This window comes from Lepus europaeus, chromosome 3 (assembly GCF_033115175.1).
Source record: "Lepus europaeus isolate LE1 chromosome 3, mLepTim1.pri, whole genome shotgun sequence".
NCBI lineage: Eukaryota > Metazoa > Chordata > Mammalia > Lagomorpha > Leporidae > Lepus > Lepus europaeus.
Window position 1 is genome coordinate 57,480,750 of NC_084829.1, and position 18,740 is coordinate 57,499,489.

The 18,740-nt window shown below is 39.9% G+C and overlaps 1 protein-coding gene across 4 annotated transcripts in view; it reads left to right on the forward strand.

Annotated features, from left to right (window-relative positions):
* The window catches only part of BEND6 (BEN domain containing 6), a 58,424-nt gene that overhangs the window by 33,884 nt on the left and 5,800 nt on the right, over positions 1–18,740 (forward strand). For all 4 annotated transcript variants that reach the window (XM_062186305.1, XM_062186303.1, XM_062186304.1 and 1 more), the window contains exons 4-6: positions 6,933–7,110; positions 15,991–16,211; positions 18,323–18,515. In XM_062186305.1, the coding sequence (XP_062042289.1) occupies positions 6,933–7,110; positions 15,991–16,211; positions 18,323–18,515 (592 nt within the window). The remainder of the gene's footprint in view (positions 1–6,932; positions 7,111–15,990; positions 16,212–18,322; positions 18,516–18,740) is intronic.

Consider the following 18,740-nt stretch of genomic DNA (forward strand, 5'->3'; position numbering starts at 1 on the left):
GTATATGTATATGAACCATCCGTTATATATCCAGTTCCTTAGAATGAACATGAGTTGTTCTCAACCTTTTTCTTATTACAAACCATAATCCACTCTACAACCTCATGTATACAGCATTTAGTAGTACAATGGTACAATATAGACCCTACCATGTTTTGATTTTTTAATCAATATGGTTTTTTAAAGAATGGTTTTTGTTGTATATTCTAGGTATATAACATGATGTTACTGGATACATATAGTTAGAAAAAAGGTTACTATAATGAAGCAAGGTAACATACATATTATTCTACATATTTACCCTTTTTGGTTTGTGAGACAACATCAGCTACAATCTATTCATTTAGCATGAATCTTAAATACTGGACAGCTTTATGATCTACAGATTTCATTTCATACTTTAGATCTCTAGACTTGTTCATCCTGTGTATTTAATACTCTGTTTTCTCTGACCTGCATTTCGCATTTCCTCTCACTGCTCCTCACCCAGATAACCAATGTTTTGTTCTTTATCTCTGTATATTTGATTTTTTTTTAAGATTCCAGATAGAGATTCTTGCAATATTTACCTTTTTATGTCTGCCTTATTTCACCTAATATGATATCCTCCAGGCTCACATAAGTTGTGACAGATAGTAAGATATCACAGATTCTTAGGGCTGAATGCTATTTCATAATAGCATTATACATACATAATACTGTATGTATAAACTTCAGTTTTCTTTCTTTCTTTTTAAAGATTTATTTACTGATTTAAGAGGCAGAGTTACACAGGGTCAGAGGCAGAGAGAGAGAGGTCTTCCATCCACTGGTTCACTCTCCAAATGGCTGCAAAGGCTGGAGCTGGGCCAATCCAAAGCCAGGAATCAGGAGCTTCAACCAGATCTCCCACATGGGTTCAGGGGCCCAAGGACTTGGGCCATCTTCTGCTGCTTTCCCAGGCAATAGCAGAGAGCTGGATCAGAAGCAGAGCAGCTGGGACTTGAACTGGCCCCCATGTGGGATGCCAGCACTGTAGGCAATGGCTTTACCCGCTATGCCAGAGCACCGTCCCCACCACAGTTTCTTTATGCATTTTTTCTTAATAGCCACTTAGATTGTTTCCATATAATCAACACTATTTTTAGCATCTATCTGTTTTTCTGTGTGTATATCTGATCTATTGAGTCTGAATTCTGTATAGCATCATGCTTTATTTATCTTTTCCTCCAGTGATACATACCTAGATAGCCTCCAGCATCTTACTAATACCAACAATGACAAAATAAATATCCCTATACATACTAATACTTCTTTCTTTGTGGATCCCTCTAACTTTCTTGGATCTATCTTCCTCAACACACTTCCTATAACTCTGGATCTAAGATGACTCCTCTTACCCTCACATTATATCTACCTCTCTGTGAAAAGGAAAAGAAGAATACAGGCAGGAGAAGCTATGCCCATTCCATAAGGTTATGAACCAGTAGCAATACTCATGGCTTCTGCTCATATCTTCTGTTATATTGCCACACTGAGCTGCATAGGATTCTGGGAAATGAAGTCCTTAGCTGATGGCTATGTATCCAGCTAAGAACCTTGTACTGTAGAAGAAGGGGAGAACAGATAGTTGAAGATACTTAGAGACAGACCTCTGACATTCTATTGGGTTCTTATTCTTCTCTGGTTTTTTCATCTATGACTAGTAGACTTCCTGTTCTAGTCTTCTTGATTTCAATAAACATCTTATCTATTATAGAAATTAGTCTCTTGTGGTTTGAGATATTAAAAACATCTTCTCTTAACTTTACTTAAAACCATTGATGCTTACAAATGTATTTGCTTTTACCTGCTTTCCTTTCTGATAGGAAACCACTAAAATTTGCTAACAATAACTAGACCATAAATTCTGATACCTTACAATTACTTTTCATAGAACTATGAGACATCAATAAGCATCTTTCAGGTGTTAAAACATACTTCATTTCTATTTAATCAAATGCATCATGTTTTTCTTTTTTTGTAAGTTTAAATAATTCCATTTTTGAAAAGATTTATTTACTTATTTGAAACACAGAGTTACAGAGAGGCAAAGGCAGAGAGAGATGTTCCATCTGCTGGTTCAATCCCCAAATAGTTGCAATGGCCGGAGTTGGGCCTCTCAGAAGCCAGGAGTTTCTTCTACGTCTCCCATATGGGTGGTAGGGGCTCAAGCACTTGGATCATCTTCTACTGCTTTCCCAGGCACATTAGCAGGGAGCTGGATCAGAAGTAGAGCAGCTAGAACACAAACTGGTGCCCATATGGGATATTGGCACTGCAGGAGGCGGTTTTACCTGCTATTCCATTGCACCGGCCCCATCATATTTTTCTTTAGGATTTATATATCCAATGTGAGAATTTTAGCTATTTGCACACATATGATAATAGTAATTCTATTACCATTATATGTATTACATATATAAATGCACAAACACACATATATAACTCAATGAAATATGTACACAAGTATATTTATAAATTTTATGTATACATGTTTATAAATAAGCATTGAATGTACACACTACAAATCATAGAAAAATTGTAATTGTATTTTGTGTAATTAACCTCATCTGTGTTTCAATCCTCCATGCTTGAACTTGTCCATTCAAAAATGAATGACTTCTTTTTTTTACTTTAAAACAATCCTTTTGACCTACTATTAATTCAATCACTTTGAGACTTCCTAAGCCTCACTTGATCCTGGATTCTTAACCGCCCCCTTCTATTTTTCTTCCTGGCTGGTGATCCAAGTTTACAGGAGTCTGACATATCAGCTCAGTATTTAGGGAGAGAGATCTCATCTTCTACTGAGAGTCTGACCTTCCTGCATGGTTCCTCGGTGTCCGTTACTGTTAGTTGTTGTTGAGCCGATTCTTCCAGATCATTAGGTGAATGCTATTGGTACCTGCCTCTGAAATTTACCTTCCTGGCACCCACTGCCAACTTCTATGAGGTCTGGCACCCTGTGGCCTCTCACCAACATACTAACCTATTTCTTTTTCACCCATTTCCCCAGAACTTACTTGTCTACTGACTAGGACAAAAGAACACTGAATTCTCCAGAAGCTTGGCATGAGATCAGGGGAATGAGAGATGCTCCAGTCCAGTTGTCTGGATATAACTCTGGCCATTTCTGATCTATGGCTCAGAGAGGCACCATGTTGCCATGGTGTTATGCTGGACAAGGAGCTTCTCTAGGGGATTTAGAATGCCAGAAGAAGCAGGGAGCCGGCCTTGCTGCTCTGAGTTTGCCTGCCATTTTTCTGGATATTTCTACCAGGTTCTCCCACCCTTGGGATCCATCTCCCTTTTCCACAAAGTGCAGGGGCCAGAAGAACAAGGAAATTTGAATTCTTGGCACTGTAGTTCTTTGTTCCTCAGGCTCCTCCTCTGAGCACAGGCATATCTTTTGCTTTTCTGGGAAGCAGGACCAGTAGCTGTCTTTTTGTCACATTTTTATCTCTTCTACTCTTTATTTTTTTAAATTTACATTCCAGCCTTCTGGGTTTGGATCTTTATAAATTCCACACTTACTCCAGGTTTATATATAGTAACAGATATATAGATGTATCTTTATGAAAGTTTAGAGATACATAAAGGCCAGCTTGGTAGTTTGAGAAAATTATTTTTTGTTTCAACACAGCTTGGTTTTTGTTTCTTTTTTTTAAGATGTATTTATTTTGGGGCCAGCGCTGTGGCATAATGGGTAAAGCCACTGCCTGTGGCACCAGCATCCCATTTGGGCGCCGGTTCGTGTCCCTGCTGCTCCACTTCCAATCCAGCTCTCTGCTGTGGCCTGGGAAAACAATGGAACATGACCCAAGTTGATTTGGCCCCTGTGCCTATGCAGAAGACCTGGAAGAAGCTCCTGACTTCTGGATTTGGATAGGCCCAGCTCTGGCCATTGAGGCCATTTGGGGAATGAACCAGCATATGGAAGATATAGATATAGATAGATATAGATATAGATATACTAAAAATTTCTCTTCGGTATTGGCCTAAAAATTAGTTGCAATATCAGAGGATAGATACATCTCTTACTTTAAAAGATAATGTCAGAATACTTTCCAAGAGGGCACATTTGGCACAGTGGTTAAGTCACCACTTGGAATCTGCATTCCATATCAGAGTGCTTAGTTCGAGTCCTGGCTATTCAAATTCTCATCTAGCTTCTGGATAATGCATACCATGGGAAGCAGAGGAGATGGTTCCAGTATTAGGTCCCTGCCACCACATAGGGGAAGAATTGGGTCCTGGGCTCCTACCTTTGGCCTAGCCCAGTCCTGGTTGTTGCAGGCATCTGAGGAGTGAACCTGCAGATCGAAGGCCTCTCCCTCTCCCTCTGTGTGTGTGTGTATGTGTGTGTGTAGCTCTCTGCCTTTCAAATAAAGTAACAATAGATAATTAAAACTTAAGAGAACAGTGTTTTCCAAAGTACTTACACCAGTTTATATTCTTACAAGTAAAATACAGGAAATTCTATTGATTCGCATCCATTCCATGCTTAGTTTTGGCAAATTCCTTAATTTTTACCAAAAATCATATCTTCTTTTTGCTATTTATTAATGAAGTTGACTTTTTTATGTTTTTTAGTCATTTGTGTTTTCTGTAAAATGCTTGTTTATGTCTTTACTCATTTTTCTCTTGAGTTGCTGCTTCACTTTTCTTTGTATATTTGTGGGGCTATTTATATTATTTTTATTTATGTATGTATATTTTGTCTATTTTGTCACTTAACAGTATTGTAGATGTCTTCCACTGGTTCATGACATATCTTTCACTTTCATTAATGTTCCTTAATGGGGACCAGTCTTGTGGTGCAGCGGGTAAAGCCACTATCCTATATGGACTCTGGATCAAGTCTAGGCTGCTCCACTTCTGATCCTGCTCCCTGCTAATGTGCCTGGAAAAGCAATGGAGGATGGCCCAAGTGCTTGGGCCCCTGCACCCACGTGAGAAGTACAGAAGAAACTCCTGACTCCTGGCTTTGGCCTGGCTGTTACAACCATCTGGGGAATGAACCAGAGGTGGAAGACATTACTCTCTGTTTCTCCTCCTCTATCTCTCCATAACTGTGGCTTTCAAATAAATTAAATAAAACTTTAAATAAAGTTCCTTAATAAGCAAAACTTGTTCATCTTAAGGTAGTTGATTTTTTTTTATTTGAAAGGCAGAGTTACAGAGAGGAAGATGTAGATGCAGAGAGAAAGAAAGTTCTTCCCTCTGCTGGTTCATTCACTCCCCAAATGGCTGCAATGACTGGAGCTGTGCTGATCCAAAGCTGGAAGCCAGGAGCTTCCTCAACGCCTCCCATGCAGCTGCAGGGTCCCAAGCACTTGGGCCATCTTCCACTGCTTTCCCAGGCCACAGCAGAGAGAGAGCTGGATCAAAAATGGAGCAGCTGGGTCTCAAATTGGCACCCATATAGGATGCCGGCACTGCGGACAGCTGATTTACCTGCTACACCACAGTGCTGGCCCTGACTATTACTCTTTTGTATTAGGATCAGTGATTTAATATCTAAAACATAATTTCCTCCTCCAAATTCAAAATATAAGCGCTTATATTTTCTTGTAAAACTTGAAGTTTTGCTTCTGACATTCAAATTTTTCCTTTAATTAATTATTAATCCCATCTGGTGGTTCATTCCCCAAATGTCCAATTTTTAAATTTCCAACAAAAATAATTTGAATTTGTAGTGGAGTTGTTCTAATTCTATATCTCAGTCTTGGAATAGTTAGTATTTTAAGTTTCAACTTATTTATAAATATGGTTCCTCTGTAATTATTGTAGATCATCTTTGATAGTTTTCAACATTCATGTTTCACTTTCTTCATAAAGGTCTTACACATTCTCAAAACATGATTTAAACATAAAAACAAAACTTTAGGATGTAGGGATTGGGAACTGTCAGTGGTGAGCGTTTTGTCTAGTGGTTAGGACCCCACTTGGAATGCCACAACCCATCCCAAAGCACCTGAGCTCCAGTCCTGGCTCTGCTCCCAATTCCAGCCTCCTGCTAATGTGCACCCTGGGAGGCAACAACTGATGGCTTGGGTGGTTGGCTTCCTGCCATCTCCATGGAAGACAGGGGTTACATTCCTGGCTCCCAGTTTAGGCCCAAACCAGCCCCAGCCATTGCTGTCATTTGGAAAATGAATCATGAGAGGAGAGTTCCATCTGTCTCTCTGCCTCACAAATAAATAAAATAAATCAGTCATTTTTTAAAATTTCCTTTCCATAAACTTTTTTAAAATACTGCATGGAAATATACATACAGAAAAGTTCACATATCAAAAAAGCACACTTGATGAATTATCACAAACTACACATGTCCGTATTCAAAATTAGAATGTTACCAGCACCCCAGAAGGCTCCCTCAGGCCCCTAGGACTCCACACCCCTCTCCTCCTGACTTTTAATAAATGCTGTCTTTCTGAAAACTGTATTACTAATTTTTGCTGGACCATAGAGACAATAGCTCCGGTGTATCCTGTTGTCTTGTTCATTTTCCTATTTTATTAAATACTTTGTGTATTCATAGATGAAAGAAATCGGGCTCAGATGGTGAAGTATTCTTCTCAGGGTCAGGCTGCTGCACATCAGAGGAACTCAGATTTGAATGGAGGCCTTGTGGACTCGACTCTGTTGTACTCATGGTCTACTTTTCATTCTCACTGAATTGAGGCAGAAAGATAGAATCCTGATATCTACTCTGCTGGGGGTGCATGTGCATGAAATTTTGTTCTTCCTTCTAGATGGTGGAGCATAAAGCCAGGGCTAGATCAGTAGCCAGAAGTGCCCATGCGAGCAGGAATGTGCAGGTCCAATTAAGTCCCTTTAGCATACAGGACATGGGCTAAACCGTTAAAGTGCTGTGAAGCTTCTTTTGTGCCTGCCTTGAATTTTAGAGAGATCCATACTCGGGAAATGCCTTTCTGCCTGGTGAGAGCTCCAGTGAGGATGAAACACCTTTAGAAGAACTGTCAAAGGAGGAATTATGTGCCAAAATAAAAAACCTGAAAGAAAAACTAGCCAACACCAGGAAAGAAAACGGCCGACTCCGACAGTCTTTGGTCATGCTACAAGGTAAGCTTTGAGGAAACTGACAACTTAAATGAAAGGGACAATAGATGATCAATGAAAAGTATTGCAAATCAGTCTTAAGATTAAAAAAGAAAATTGGTACCTTAGAGAGTTCAAAAATCACATTTTAAGAAAAATCATATAATTATATAAATGAAATATGGAAGTGCTCCTAATGAAGCATGTAGTTTGTTGTTTAAAGTTAGATTTCCCTACAAAATACCAAATATTGAACCCATTAATAATGTTCAACTGATATTTGTCGAGTATTTAATATAGGACACTCACAGTGCTAAGCCCTAGACAGAAAAGACTGGTAAGACAGCAAATGTGTTAAAGAGCTAGTGATATACTTATTCCTATCTGCTAGGGAAAGCTCTAGAAAATGGAGTGTATTGTGATCCATTATGGAACTAATGGAACTAACAGTTCCATCTATTACATTTTAGTTTTGTGTTGGGAGGAGTGGTTTGGGAAAATAATCAGTTCCACTGGAGACATACTCATCTAAAGGAGGAAGATCTAACCAAATTAGAAAACATTTGGCATAAAGCTTTTTTACAGGATCCTCTGTTGTGTTTAAATGTTTATTTTTTCAAAAATGTTGCTCCCCATATGTAGTTGGGGACCATGTCCTATTTTACATAGCTGAGTATTAGATAATTATATCCCATGTTGGAGGGCATTCTGTTGTACAACTGTAAAGACACAGAACATTTTAAAAATAGATCCCTCTGGCTGATGTGTACAGAATGGGTACAAGTGGTACGAAAAAAAAAAGCAAGGGAAAATGACCCAAATGGTGTTGTGTTCTCCCAGACTAATATGTTGGCATCCTCCACTGGGCCTAGGGCCCTGGAAATAGAGGCCAGTTTCATGGCAGAAAAGATAAGAGATCAAACATGGGAATCAGTGTAGTTGACAGTGTAATGGGCCACGTGCTTTTCTAAGAATATTTATTAAAGTCTTCATGATTTTAATTAGAAATAGCCAAACACAAAATGGAAAGAAGTTTATTCCTTTCACATGCCATTACCTCTTTATTTCTTCACTTTAAATATAACTAACGTTTTCTCCTAATGAGATTTTTTTATGATTTTCACAGAAAAGATAATTCCATTTTTATACAACCTGTTGCAGAACTTAGAGTGAAATGAGAAGCTAATTTATAAAGTTAGCATTAATTTCTGGTTCAACACATCGATTTTGGAGTGAGAGACCTTGGTTTGAATCCCAATTCTGCTTACTACCTTTGCAACTTTGGTTCACTTCACTGTGCCCTCACCCTGGTTTCAGTTTCTTTGCCTATACAATGGGGGTGATATATCATTTCCCTTTGAGAAGTAAAAAAGATAGTTAGAACTGCTTTACCTAGTGCCTGAGCAAGAGGAGTTCTCAGTAATGGTAGAGACTATTGTTATTATCTCTGGTTGTATTGACATAGAACTTGACATAGAAATTTTAAAAAAAGAAAATTATAGACCAATTCTTTTTATTTATTTATTTTATTTATTTTTGTAAGATTTATTTTATTTATTTGAAAGACAGAGTTACAGAGAGAGGTAGAGACAGAGAGAGATCTTCCATCCGTTGGTTCACTCCCCAGATGGCCGCAATGGCCGGAGCTGTGCCAATCCGAAGCCAGGATCCAGGAGCCTCCTCTGGGTCTCCCACATGGGTGCAGGGACCCATGGACTTGGGCCGTCTTCTACTGCTTCCCCAGGCCACAGCAGAGAGCTGGATTAGAAGAGGAGCAGCCGGGGCCAGAACCAGCACCCATGCAGGACTCCAGTGCTTCAGGCCAGGGTTTCAACCCACTGTGCCACAGCACCTGCCCCAGACCAATTCTTGTTATAAATATTGATGAGAAAATCCCAAATGAAGAGTACCACATCAAGCTCAATAGCATATGAAAAGAGTCACTTACTATAACCAGTTTCTTCTCTTTCCTACACTCCCAACTATGATTTCATTTTCTCCTCTCTGTCAACTCCCAATGCCTCCTCCCTTGTCCTCACTCTCACTTGATTTCTCTTCATTGAGAAAGTGGAGGATAGGAAAAGACTATCATCTCCCTTCCCCCATGGTCCTGTTACCCATGAATGCCCCTTCCTGTGGATAGTCATTTACCATCAATGTACCAGATCCCTTATCTTTTCAGCTAATCAAAGGCATTGCTCCATCAATATTGCCCATTCTCTAGCAAGATCAAGTTTTCCTTCTCTAATGAGTCATTCATTAGTGTGTATATTTCCCTCCCTGGGAAAGCAGTGGAGGCCCAAGCTCTTGGACCCTTGCACCCATGTGAGAGACCTGGATAAAGCTCTTGGCTCTTGGCTTCGGCCTGGCCCAGCCCTGGCCTTTGCAGCCATTTAGGGAGTGAACCTGCAGATGAAAGATCTCTCTTTCTGCCTCTCCCTCTCTCTGTGTGAAATTCTGACTTTCAAATAAATAAGTAAATCCTTGAAAAAACAATACAAAACAAAGACCCCTTTCATGCTATTTGCTTCTCTGTCTTAGGCCCTATTTATCTTCTCCTTTTATAGAGAAATTCCCTAAAAGACTTGACTATACACCCTCTCCCCTATTCCGCCCTATTACTCTCTCTCTGGATCCCCCTCCAGTCAAGACGTTGAATCCTACTGTAATTTACTTTCTCATAATCTTTAGTTACCTCCATGTCTTAGTTTGCTAGGGCTGCAGTGACAATGTAAACAAACTTGTGGCTTAAACAACAGAAACTGATTTCCTTGCAGTTCTGGAGGCTAGAATTCCAAAGTCAAGGTGTCAGCAGGGCCAGACTCTCCCTGAAGGTGCTTGGGAAGAACCTGTTCAGGCCTGTCTGCTAGCTTCTGGTTGTACCTTGAACTCAAGGTAGCATTAACTCCAATCTTCCCATGGTGGTCTTCCTGTGTGCTTGTCTCTCTGTGTCTAAACTCCCTCCTCATAAGAACACCAGTCATGTTGTATTAGGGTTCATCCTAATGACCTCATTTCAGTTTTATTATATCTGTTTTTTTTTAAAAAAAAAAAAAAAGCCTCCAAATAAGCTCACATTCTGAAGTACCAGTGGTTAGAACTCCATAGGTTTTTGGAGGGACACAGGTCAACTCATGATGTTCCAGGTTTCTAATCCCAGTGTTCATTTATCAGTTGACATCTTACGTGCCCTGTTACCAACATTTTGACACATTTGGAAAACTCCTTCCTTGAAAAAGTTCTTTGCTTGGTTTCCAAGATACCACTTTTACAAGTTTCCCTCCTATATTGCTGGAGGTCTGTTTGGTTCATCATTCCACCCTGTAAATAATTGATGATGCTCCTAGCTCAGTCCTCGGCCTTCCTTTCAATGTGCATCCACTTTCTAGGTGTCCTGTTTAGCATCATATGATGCTGAAAACCCATCACTAGGGGCAGGCATTTGGCCGATTGGGATGCCTGAATGCCTGGGTTCAAGTTCCTGCTCTACCTTGAATTCCAACGTTCTGCCAGTGCAAACCCTGGGAGACAGCAGTACTCAAGTATTTGGGTTCCTGTCACTCATGTGGGAGAACCAGATTGAGTTCCAGCTCCAGGCTGTGGCCAGGCCAAATTCTGACTTTTACAGGCATTTTGAGAGTGCCTGGGTTCAAATTCCCCACTCTGCTTCCCATCCAGCTGTCTGGTAATGGCTCAAGGAGTTGAGGACCCTGCCACTCATGTGGGAGACCTGGATTGAGTTCTAGGTTCCTGGCTTCAACTTGGCCCAGCCCCACTTGTTACTAGTGTTTACAAAGTGATTCAGTGGATGGTGAGCATCTCTCTCTCTCTCTCTCTCTCCCTTTCAAATACAAAACAAGATATAGAAATTAAGTCCTTTATATGATCTGTGGATCTGTGTATGATCTAGCTCCTTCTACCCCATCCCACCCCCTCCCTCTCTGGCCTGCTTTTCTCCTCCTCTCCTTCTCTGTGACCTAGCCACACTGGACCATTTACTCTCTCTTTGAAGACATCTGGCATGAACTTAACTTCAGCATATTTGTACTTACTGTATCCTGTGCCTAGAATTTCTTCCTCTAGATATCCACATGGCTTACACCCTCACTTAATTTGAGTCTTCATCTTTTTCCTGACCTCTTCATCCCATCTAAAATTTCAAGTTCAGTCCTCCCCATGTCTTTTTAGCCCTCCTGCCCTGCTTTGCTTCTTCTTTGGTACTCACAACTCCATACGATCTATTTTTTAAAGATTTATTTATTTATTTAAAAGTCAGAATTACACAGAGAGAGAAGGAGGGGGGGGGTCTTCCATCCACTGGTTCACTCCCCAATTGGCTGCAACAGCCAAAGCTGTGCTGATCTAAAACCAGGAGCCAGGAGCTTCTTCCGGGTCTCCCACGTGGGTGCAGGGGTCCAAGCACTTGGGCCATCTTCTACTGCTTTCCCAGGCCATAGCAGAGAGTTGGATCGGAAGTGGAGCAGCCGGGACTCGAACCGGCACCCATGTGGGATGCCAGCACTGCAGGCAACAGCTTTTACCTGCTATGCCACAGTATTGACCCCTCCATATAAACTATGATATATTTAATATTTCTACCTCTGCTTCCTCCAGCCCATACACACACATTGGATGGGAACCATAGAAGCCAGCTACTAAAGTTGGCCATTGGCTGTTCTTCAGGCAACCAGAGAAATCAGTAACTGCCAGGTGCTGCTTCAGTGTTCATTCATGCATTTATCCATACAATAAATATTTTTAAAGTCCCTAGGATATGAGAGGCACTGTCCTAACTACCTGATTAGATGAATGAACAAAACAGACAAATAAGTAAAAGTTTCATTAAATAAGAAAGTACCACCAAAAGCCCAATAGAAAGAAAGAAAAAAGAAGACTGTACAAGGCGTACCATTGTGAAATTCCAGGGAATCCCCCCAAGCAAAAGGATGATTCAGAGTTTCAGAACAAACACATCACACGCTAAGGACTGGGAATCAGAACGGTATTGGGCTTTCCATCACCAATATTGGGAGTTCCTACATACGTAAGCAAAATGCCTTGAAGTTTCTTTGGGAAAATGGTTTAAGCCTAGAGCTCTGAACTCACTGAAAGTGTCAGCCAAGGATAAGAGTAGAATAAAAGTATTGTCGCACAAAATCTCAAAAATGGACTTCCCAGGCTTTCTTTTTCAGAAGCTCGTGTAGGATGTGTTCCTTCAAAATGAGACAGTAAGCCTAGAAAGAGAAAGAAATGATACCTAGAAAACAGGTGATCCATTTCAGGAGTGACACAGGGAGGTCCCACAGAGTGGTACTGAAGTGGAGCCCCAGGGTGACAAGTATGTGGTGACCTCTCAGGTAGTCTGTTTCTGGAGGACTGCAGGAGAGCCATCACTGAGAGAAACATGCAATTGCTAGATCGTAGGATATACACAAACACACTGGAAAAATGTTTTCCATCTCTGGTGGGAAGTTGAGACATGTTACTGAAATAAACAGTTGAGAAAAGTAATAAACCAACTTAAAAAAAAAAGGAGACAATTTTTAACTACAAGGTACAAAGTCATGTTTTAAATGAAAGGAATCATGAATAAAGGTCACATTGCTATCATAATGTAAGCACAATATTTACTGAATAGTAATCCTGTTAGAATACACAGGATGAGGGAAATGGAGAAGTGTGTGTATGTTTGCATGTGAATGCTTGGTGCTTAATATTTCTGTGTGGTTGGTAGAGGAGTGGAACAAGAGCCACATTCTCATACCACACAGTTGTAAGTCAGTAAATAATTGAATCTTAAAACAATCAAGAAATAATTGTATTTTCATATTATTATTTAAGACTATGAAGGTAAATACCAGGAGAAACAAGTAAATGAGTTGTAAATGGAGACCTGTAGGAGCGTTAACCAACAGTGGTTAATGGTGGGTAGAGGGCTGCTGTTTTTCATTAAAGACTTCTTTAAAAAATACCAAGTGCCTAGTGCATAATAGGAGCCCAATATCTAATACCTACCTTTGAAAAAAAGGTTTTTATATATCAGAAGTTGGCAGCTGTATTCCTAAAGGAAAAGGAAAAGAATCTGTTCACGTTAATTATAAACAACTGTGTCAACTAGAAGAGCTTCTTCTGACTGGCTCTTCAAAAACAGCATCAAAAAGAATGATAGGGGCCAATGTTGTTTGTTTAAAGTATGACTTCATAGTGATATCTTTAAAGCAAAAACATAATTATTATCTGAAAGAATCAACTAATTTTGGACACTGACAAATAGAAACCAAAATAACCCCTCAAGCATTTATCTTGTCATTACTATATGGAATGTACCTCTGGATAACCCAATAGCTGATGAGAGGAAGTTTCACTTTACAGAAGAATTTCTGCTAATAAATAAAGAAAAGAATTCAAATAGCAACTTTTGACAACCCCTTAACATGTAATGAATCTAAGCGGTGATCATCACTGGCCACTAATATCACATAAAAGCTGACCATGCGTTACGCCACCTGATAGAAATTAAAAGACTACCTGAATATGATGAAGCCCTCAGATCTAACTACCAATCTACATGAAATTCAGGGAACAGACACCATGCACTTAATGTGCTTAAGATACCACTAAGGACGCCCACTTTCCATATGAGAGTGCCTGGGTTTGAGTGTCAGCTCTACTCTGGAATCCAGCTTCCTGCCCATGTGGATGCTGCGAGGCAGCAGGTATGGCTCAAGTGGTTGGGTCCCTGTCACACATGTGGGAGACCTGGACTGAGTTCCTAGTTCCCAGGCATTTGGGGAGTGAATCAATAGATGGGAGCTTTCTCCCTCCCTCCTTCTGTTTCTGTCTTCCCTCTATCACTTTCCCTCTCAAATAAAACCACTCTTTTGATAATTTTCTAGAAAAACTCACTGAAACTGATTATATTCTTAGTTGTGCTTATTACAGGGAAAGGATACAAATTAGAATCTGCTAGATAAAGACAGTACAGTCTGGGAGGTTTCTAAATATGAAACTTATGTTGTCCTCAGGATCCGTTACCCTCTTAGCATCTGTGTGTTACAATAAGCACTGAGTAGCATCCATTCAGGAAGCTCACCGGGCTCCATTGTCCAAAGTTTTTACTGAGGCAACATTATGTAGATGTGAGTGATTCATTTCTCATGTGATTGAACAGACTCTAGATCATATAGTTGGTTTTCCTGGATTTCTGGCTGTGGCCACCTTCCACCCTCAGGCTATTCAGTGTGACTAGCCCCAAGCTGAGTCATCTCATAAGCATAAACTATCAGGTGTGGTCCCAAGGGCTTACTGCTCACTATGGCCAGAGTGCCCATCAACTGGTTCACTCTCCCAAACGGCTGTATCACTGAGCCTCGGCCAAGCCAAAACCAGGAGCCTGTAACTCAATTCAGGTCCCCATATGGGCAACAGGGGTACAAGTACTTGAGCCACCACAACCCCCCAGGATACACATTACCAAGAAGCTGGAATAGGGAGTGGAGCTGGGACTTGAACCCAGGCACTCCAATATGGGATGTGACATCCCAAGGGGCAGCTTCACTGCTGGGACCAAGACCAGGGCTGTCTTGGAGCAGGAAAAAATTCTTACTACACAGTATGGTTAGGTGACTCATGTCCTCCTGTCCATTTACCCCTCAGACTCTAGCTCCAAAAGCACATGGATCCTGTCTGGTTTTGCTCCTAGTTTTATCCCAATCACCTAGCTTAGTGGTTGGCAAATGTTTCTATTCTACATAACCTGGTCTTGGGAGCCAGATGCTCTGAATTTGAATCTTAGTTCTTCTTTTCATCAACTAGGTGGCCCCTGACAAGTTATTTAACAACTTTGCCTAATTGACTTCGTCTATAAATTGGGGTGATGATAATACCTATTTCAGAAAGTTGCAATGAGGACTTGAGGGAATATCACTAAAGGTTTCAAAACAGTACCTGGTAAGAGTAAATGCTATATAAATTTATTAAATGCTCAATAAATAACTACTGATGGAATAAGACTCTGACAAATGACAGGAGCTTCATAAATATTTATTGAAAGAAACCTAGAAAATAAAATTTTTTTCTTTAGTAGTTTTTCCAATTAATATATACCAGATGTACTAATTTGAACTTGCCAACAAATTATTCTAAAGATTGTATCTCAATAATATGTTTCAGAGAAGTAAAAAAAAAAAAAGGAGGTACAGAGTCTTTTCCGCTTTCAGCTGGCTGTGCCCTCAAACATCAAGTGAGGAATTAAATTAGACAGGGTTCAAGGTCTCTTCCAACTCCAACAACATGTTGTTTATCTTTAGGAAACAAACTAGATATAACAACAGAGAAGACCCTTATACATGGAGGCATGTAAACTTTGAATGTGTAAGTTTCTATTAAAAAACAAAAAGAACGAAGAGAACGTTCAGTTGATTACCAAAACACATCTTTACGAATTTGATGGAATTTGACTCCCTGGTAAACCATACACAACAGTTGCAGAAAATTCATTTAATCTGTGAGAAACGGCTAATTTTAAATCTTGGCACTTAAACTGGCCTAATGTGAGCTGCCAGAAGGTGACTGATAACAGAATCACTAATGTCTGCAAACAAGAGATTCACACCTTCAAGTAGCATTGCTAGTCATTAGAAATAATAGTAAACTTTTAAAAACATCCTTTTAGTTTCAAAGTAGTGCTTATAAATCTAAATGCAATAACCAAATGCTTTTCAATTGATTTATGGTCAAGCAAGTATTATTTGATGAAAAGTATGTTCCCAACAGCATGTTTCTTTTCCAAAGGTAGCAAATGTTATCATTTGTTACACATACTTCTATGTATACATCTACAACAACAAATATGCACCTGTTATAACAGTATTTATAAAGTATTACTTTTTCTTGCCATTTTAGTGCTACCACAGGCAGTCACTCAGTTTGAAGAATTGGTTGGGATGGCGGAGGCCCTGCTTAAGGGTGGAGGAACCATGTCTACAACTGCAGCCACCCTCTGGAGAGCAACAAACAACTCCTCACCAGATTCATTTGCCTCAACGTGCAGTAATTCTAACTCTAATTCTAGTTCACCCATTTCCTTGAAGGCTGAAGAAGAACATCATGTTGATGAGAAACAGGTTAGTTGGAACACCTGTCCTGTGATCCTCTGGGGTACAGTTAAACACAAAAATTAACATAAGAGTAGAAATGGTCATTGTTCTATCATTAACTTTAGATAAATTTAGCTCACACCCATAATACTCCTGTTGCATTAAATTCTTTTATTTTTATAATGAAAATTGATATTTGTGAAACAAATGCCTACTTTAGGAAACTGAAGACAAACTGTGGACAAAGTTCAAATTATTAAACTATATAATTCTTAAGCCCGTGATAGGACCTATGCATTAAGGTTATGAAAGTTACATCAATGAGAAGGTAAATATCAGACTCTGCATGCTGGCTGAACACAATTCTTTTTCTGGTTTCCCCAATTTTTCTTTTTCTTTTTTTTTTTTTTTTTGACAGGCAGAGTGGATAGTGAGAGAGAGAGACAGAGAGAAAGGTCTTCCTTTTTGCCGTTGGTTCACCCTCCAATGGCCGCTGCGGCCAGCGCATCTCGCTGATCCGAAGCCAGGAGCCAGGTGCTTCTCCTGGTCTCCCATGCGGGTGCAGGGCCCAAGCACTTGGGCCATCCTCCACTGCACTCCCAGGCCATAGCAGAGAGCTGGCCTGGAAGAGGGGCAACCGGGATAGAATCTGGTGCCCCGACCGGGACTAGAACCCGGTGTGCCGGCGCCGCAAGGCGGAGGATTAGCCTGTTAAGCCACGGCGCCGGCCTCCCCAATTTTTCTTAATCAAAAAACAGAAGCTCAGAAGAAATTTTGTTAGAATTAGAGTTTTGTTAGAATTAGTTATCAGTCCAGGAAAATACATCTTCAAAAGCAATAATTAAATACTAGCAATCTAGCATTCAGAATATTTGAATCTTAGTGAAAAAGCTTCCTGTCGCTATGTAACAGATTACCACTTACTGATTTCAAATAACACAAACTTATTATCTGAGAGCTCTGTAGGTCAGAAGTCTGTACAGTTCTCACTAGACTGAAATCAGCAGGTGCTTTCCTTTCTAGAGTCTCTAGGGGAGACTCGCTTTCATGCTCATTAAAGCTGTGGTAGCATTCAATTTCTTGTGGTTGTAGAGTGGAATTCTCCATTTTCTTGCTGACGGTGAGCTGAAGGTCATTCCCACTTCTAGAGATGATTGCATTCTTTGGTTTGTGACCCACTTCCACATTCATCAAAGCCAGCAATAGCCTGTCAAGTCCCTCTCACTCTTCAAATCTTTTCTTCTCTCTCTTTTCTTTCTCTTCTGCCTCCCCCTTTTGCCTTTGAGGACTCGTGTGATTAGATTGGACCCACTTAGCTAAGCCAAGCTAATTTTCCATGTAAAGATACTTAACTTTAATCCCATCTACAAAATTGTTTTTGCTCTGTGAGGTAGCACATCCATAGCTTCCGGGGAATGGAGAATAGACATCTTCAAGGGGCTGTTATTGTGTCTACCACATGTAGTATGAAATGTTGAGGACAGGACTAATCCTTAAAATATCAGATCTAGATGACATAACAAGAATTTGTTTAGGCCCTGGAGTAAATCCCTAATAAATATTGAGAATTACCTCAAAGATAGGATTCAACTCTAATCCCTGAAATGTAAAGTATGTATTAAAGGTATAATACATAGGGACCAGCACTGTGGCATAGCCAGTAATGCTGCCACCATAAAGCTGCCACCTCTGGTGCCAGCATCCTATGTTGGGCATTAGTCCAAGTCTCGGCTACTCCACTCCTGACCCAGATTGTTGCTAATGCACCTGGAAAAACAGCAGAAGATGGCCCAAGTGCTTGGGGCCATGCACCCACATGGGAGACCAAGAATAAGCTCCTGGCTCCTGCCTTTGGATGGGCTCAACCTTGGCCATTGCAGCCATTTGGGGAGTGAATCAGTGAATGGAAGATATCTCTCTCTCTCTCTCTCTGTCTCTCCCTCTCTCTTTGTCTCTCCCTCTCTCTCTCTCTAACTCTGCCTTCCAAATAAAATAAAATAAATCTTTTAACAAAGGTATAAAATATCACCTTAAAGAATGTTTATATTGTTTTCTGATAGGTCTTGATTCTATTAGTAATATATTTCTCCAGATGTCATTTTTATTTTTCTAATTTCAATTATTTTTTTATTTTTTAGTTCAAGATTGAAAAATGGCAGATTGCCCGGTGTAATAAGAGCAAGCCTCAGAAGTTTATTAATGATTTAATGCAAGTACTTTACACAAATGAATATATGGCCACACACAGCCTAACAGGGGCAAAATCTTCTACTTCCAGGGACAAAGCTGTAAAACCAGCCATGAATCAGAATGAAGTTCAAGAAATCATAGGTGATAATACCATTGCATTATATTGTCACATGAGTTTGAAATTATGTTATCATTCAGGTCATGTTTTTTTATGGTATTCTTGTCAAATTTTTTTCTTTTTATCAGAGAAAACCCTTAGGATAGTCTAAAGCATTATTTAAATGTGAGAAATTTTATAGAGAAACTTTCCATTGATTATTAAAATGAAATTAAATTTTGAATTAATTTAATTTATAACTTTAGAAA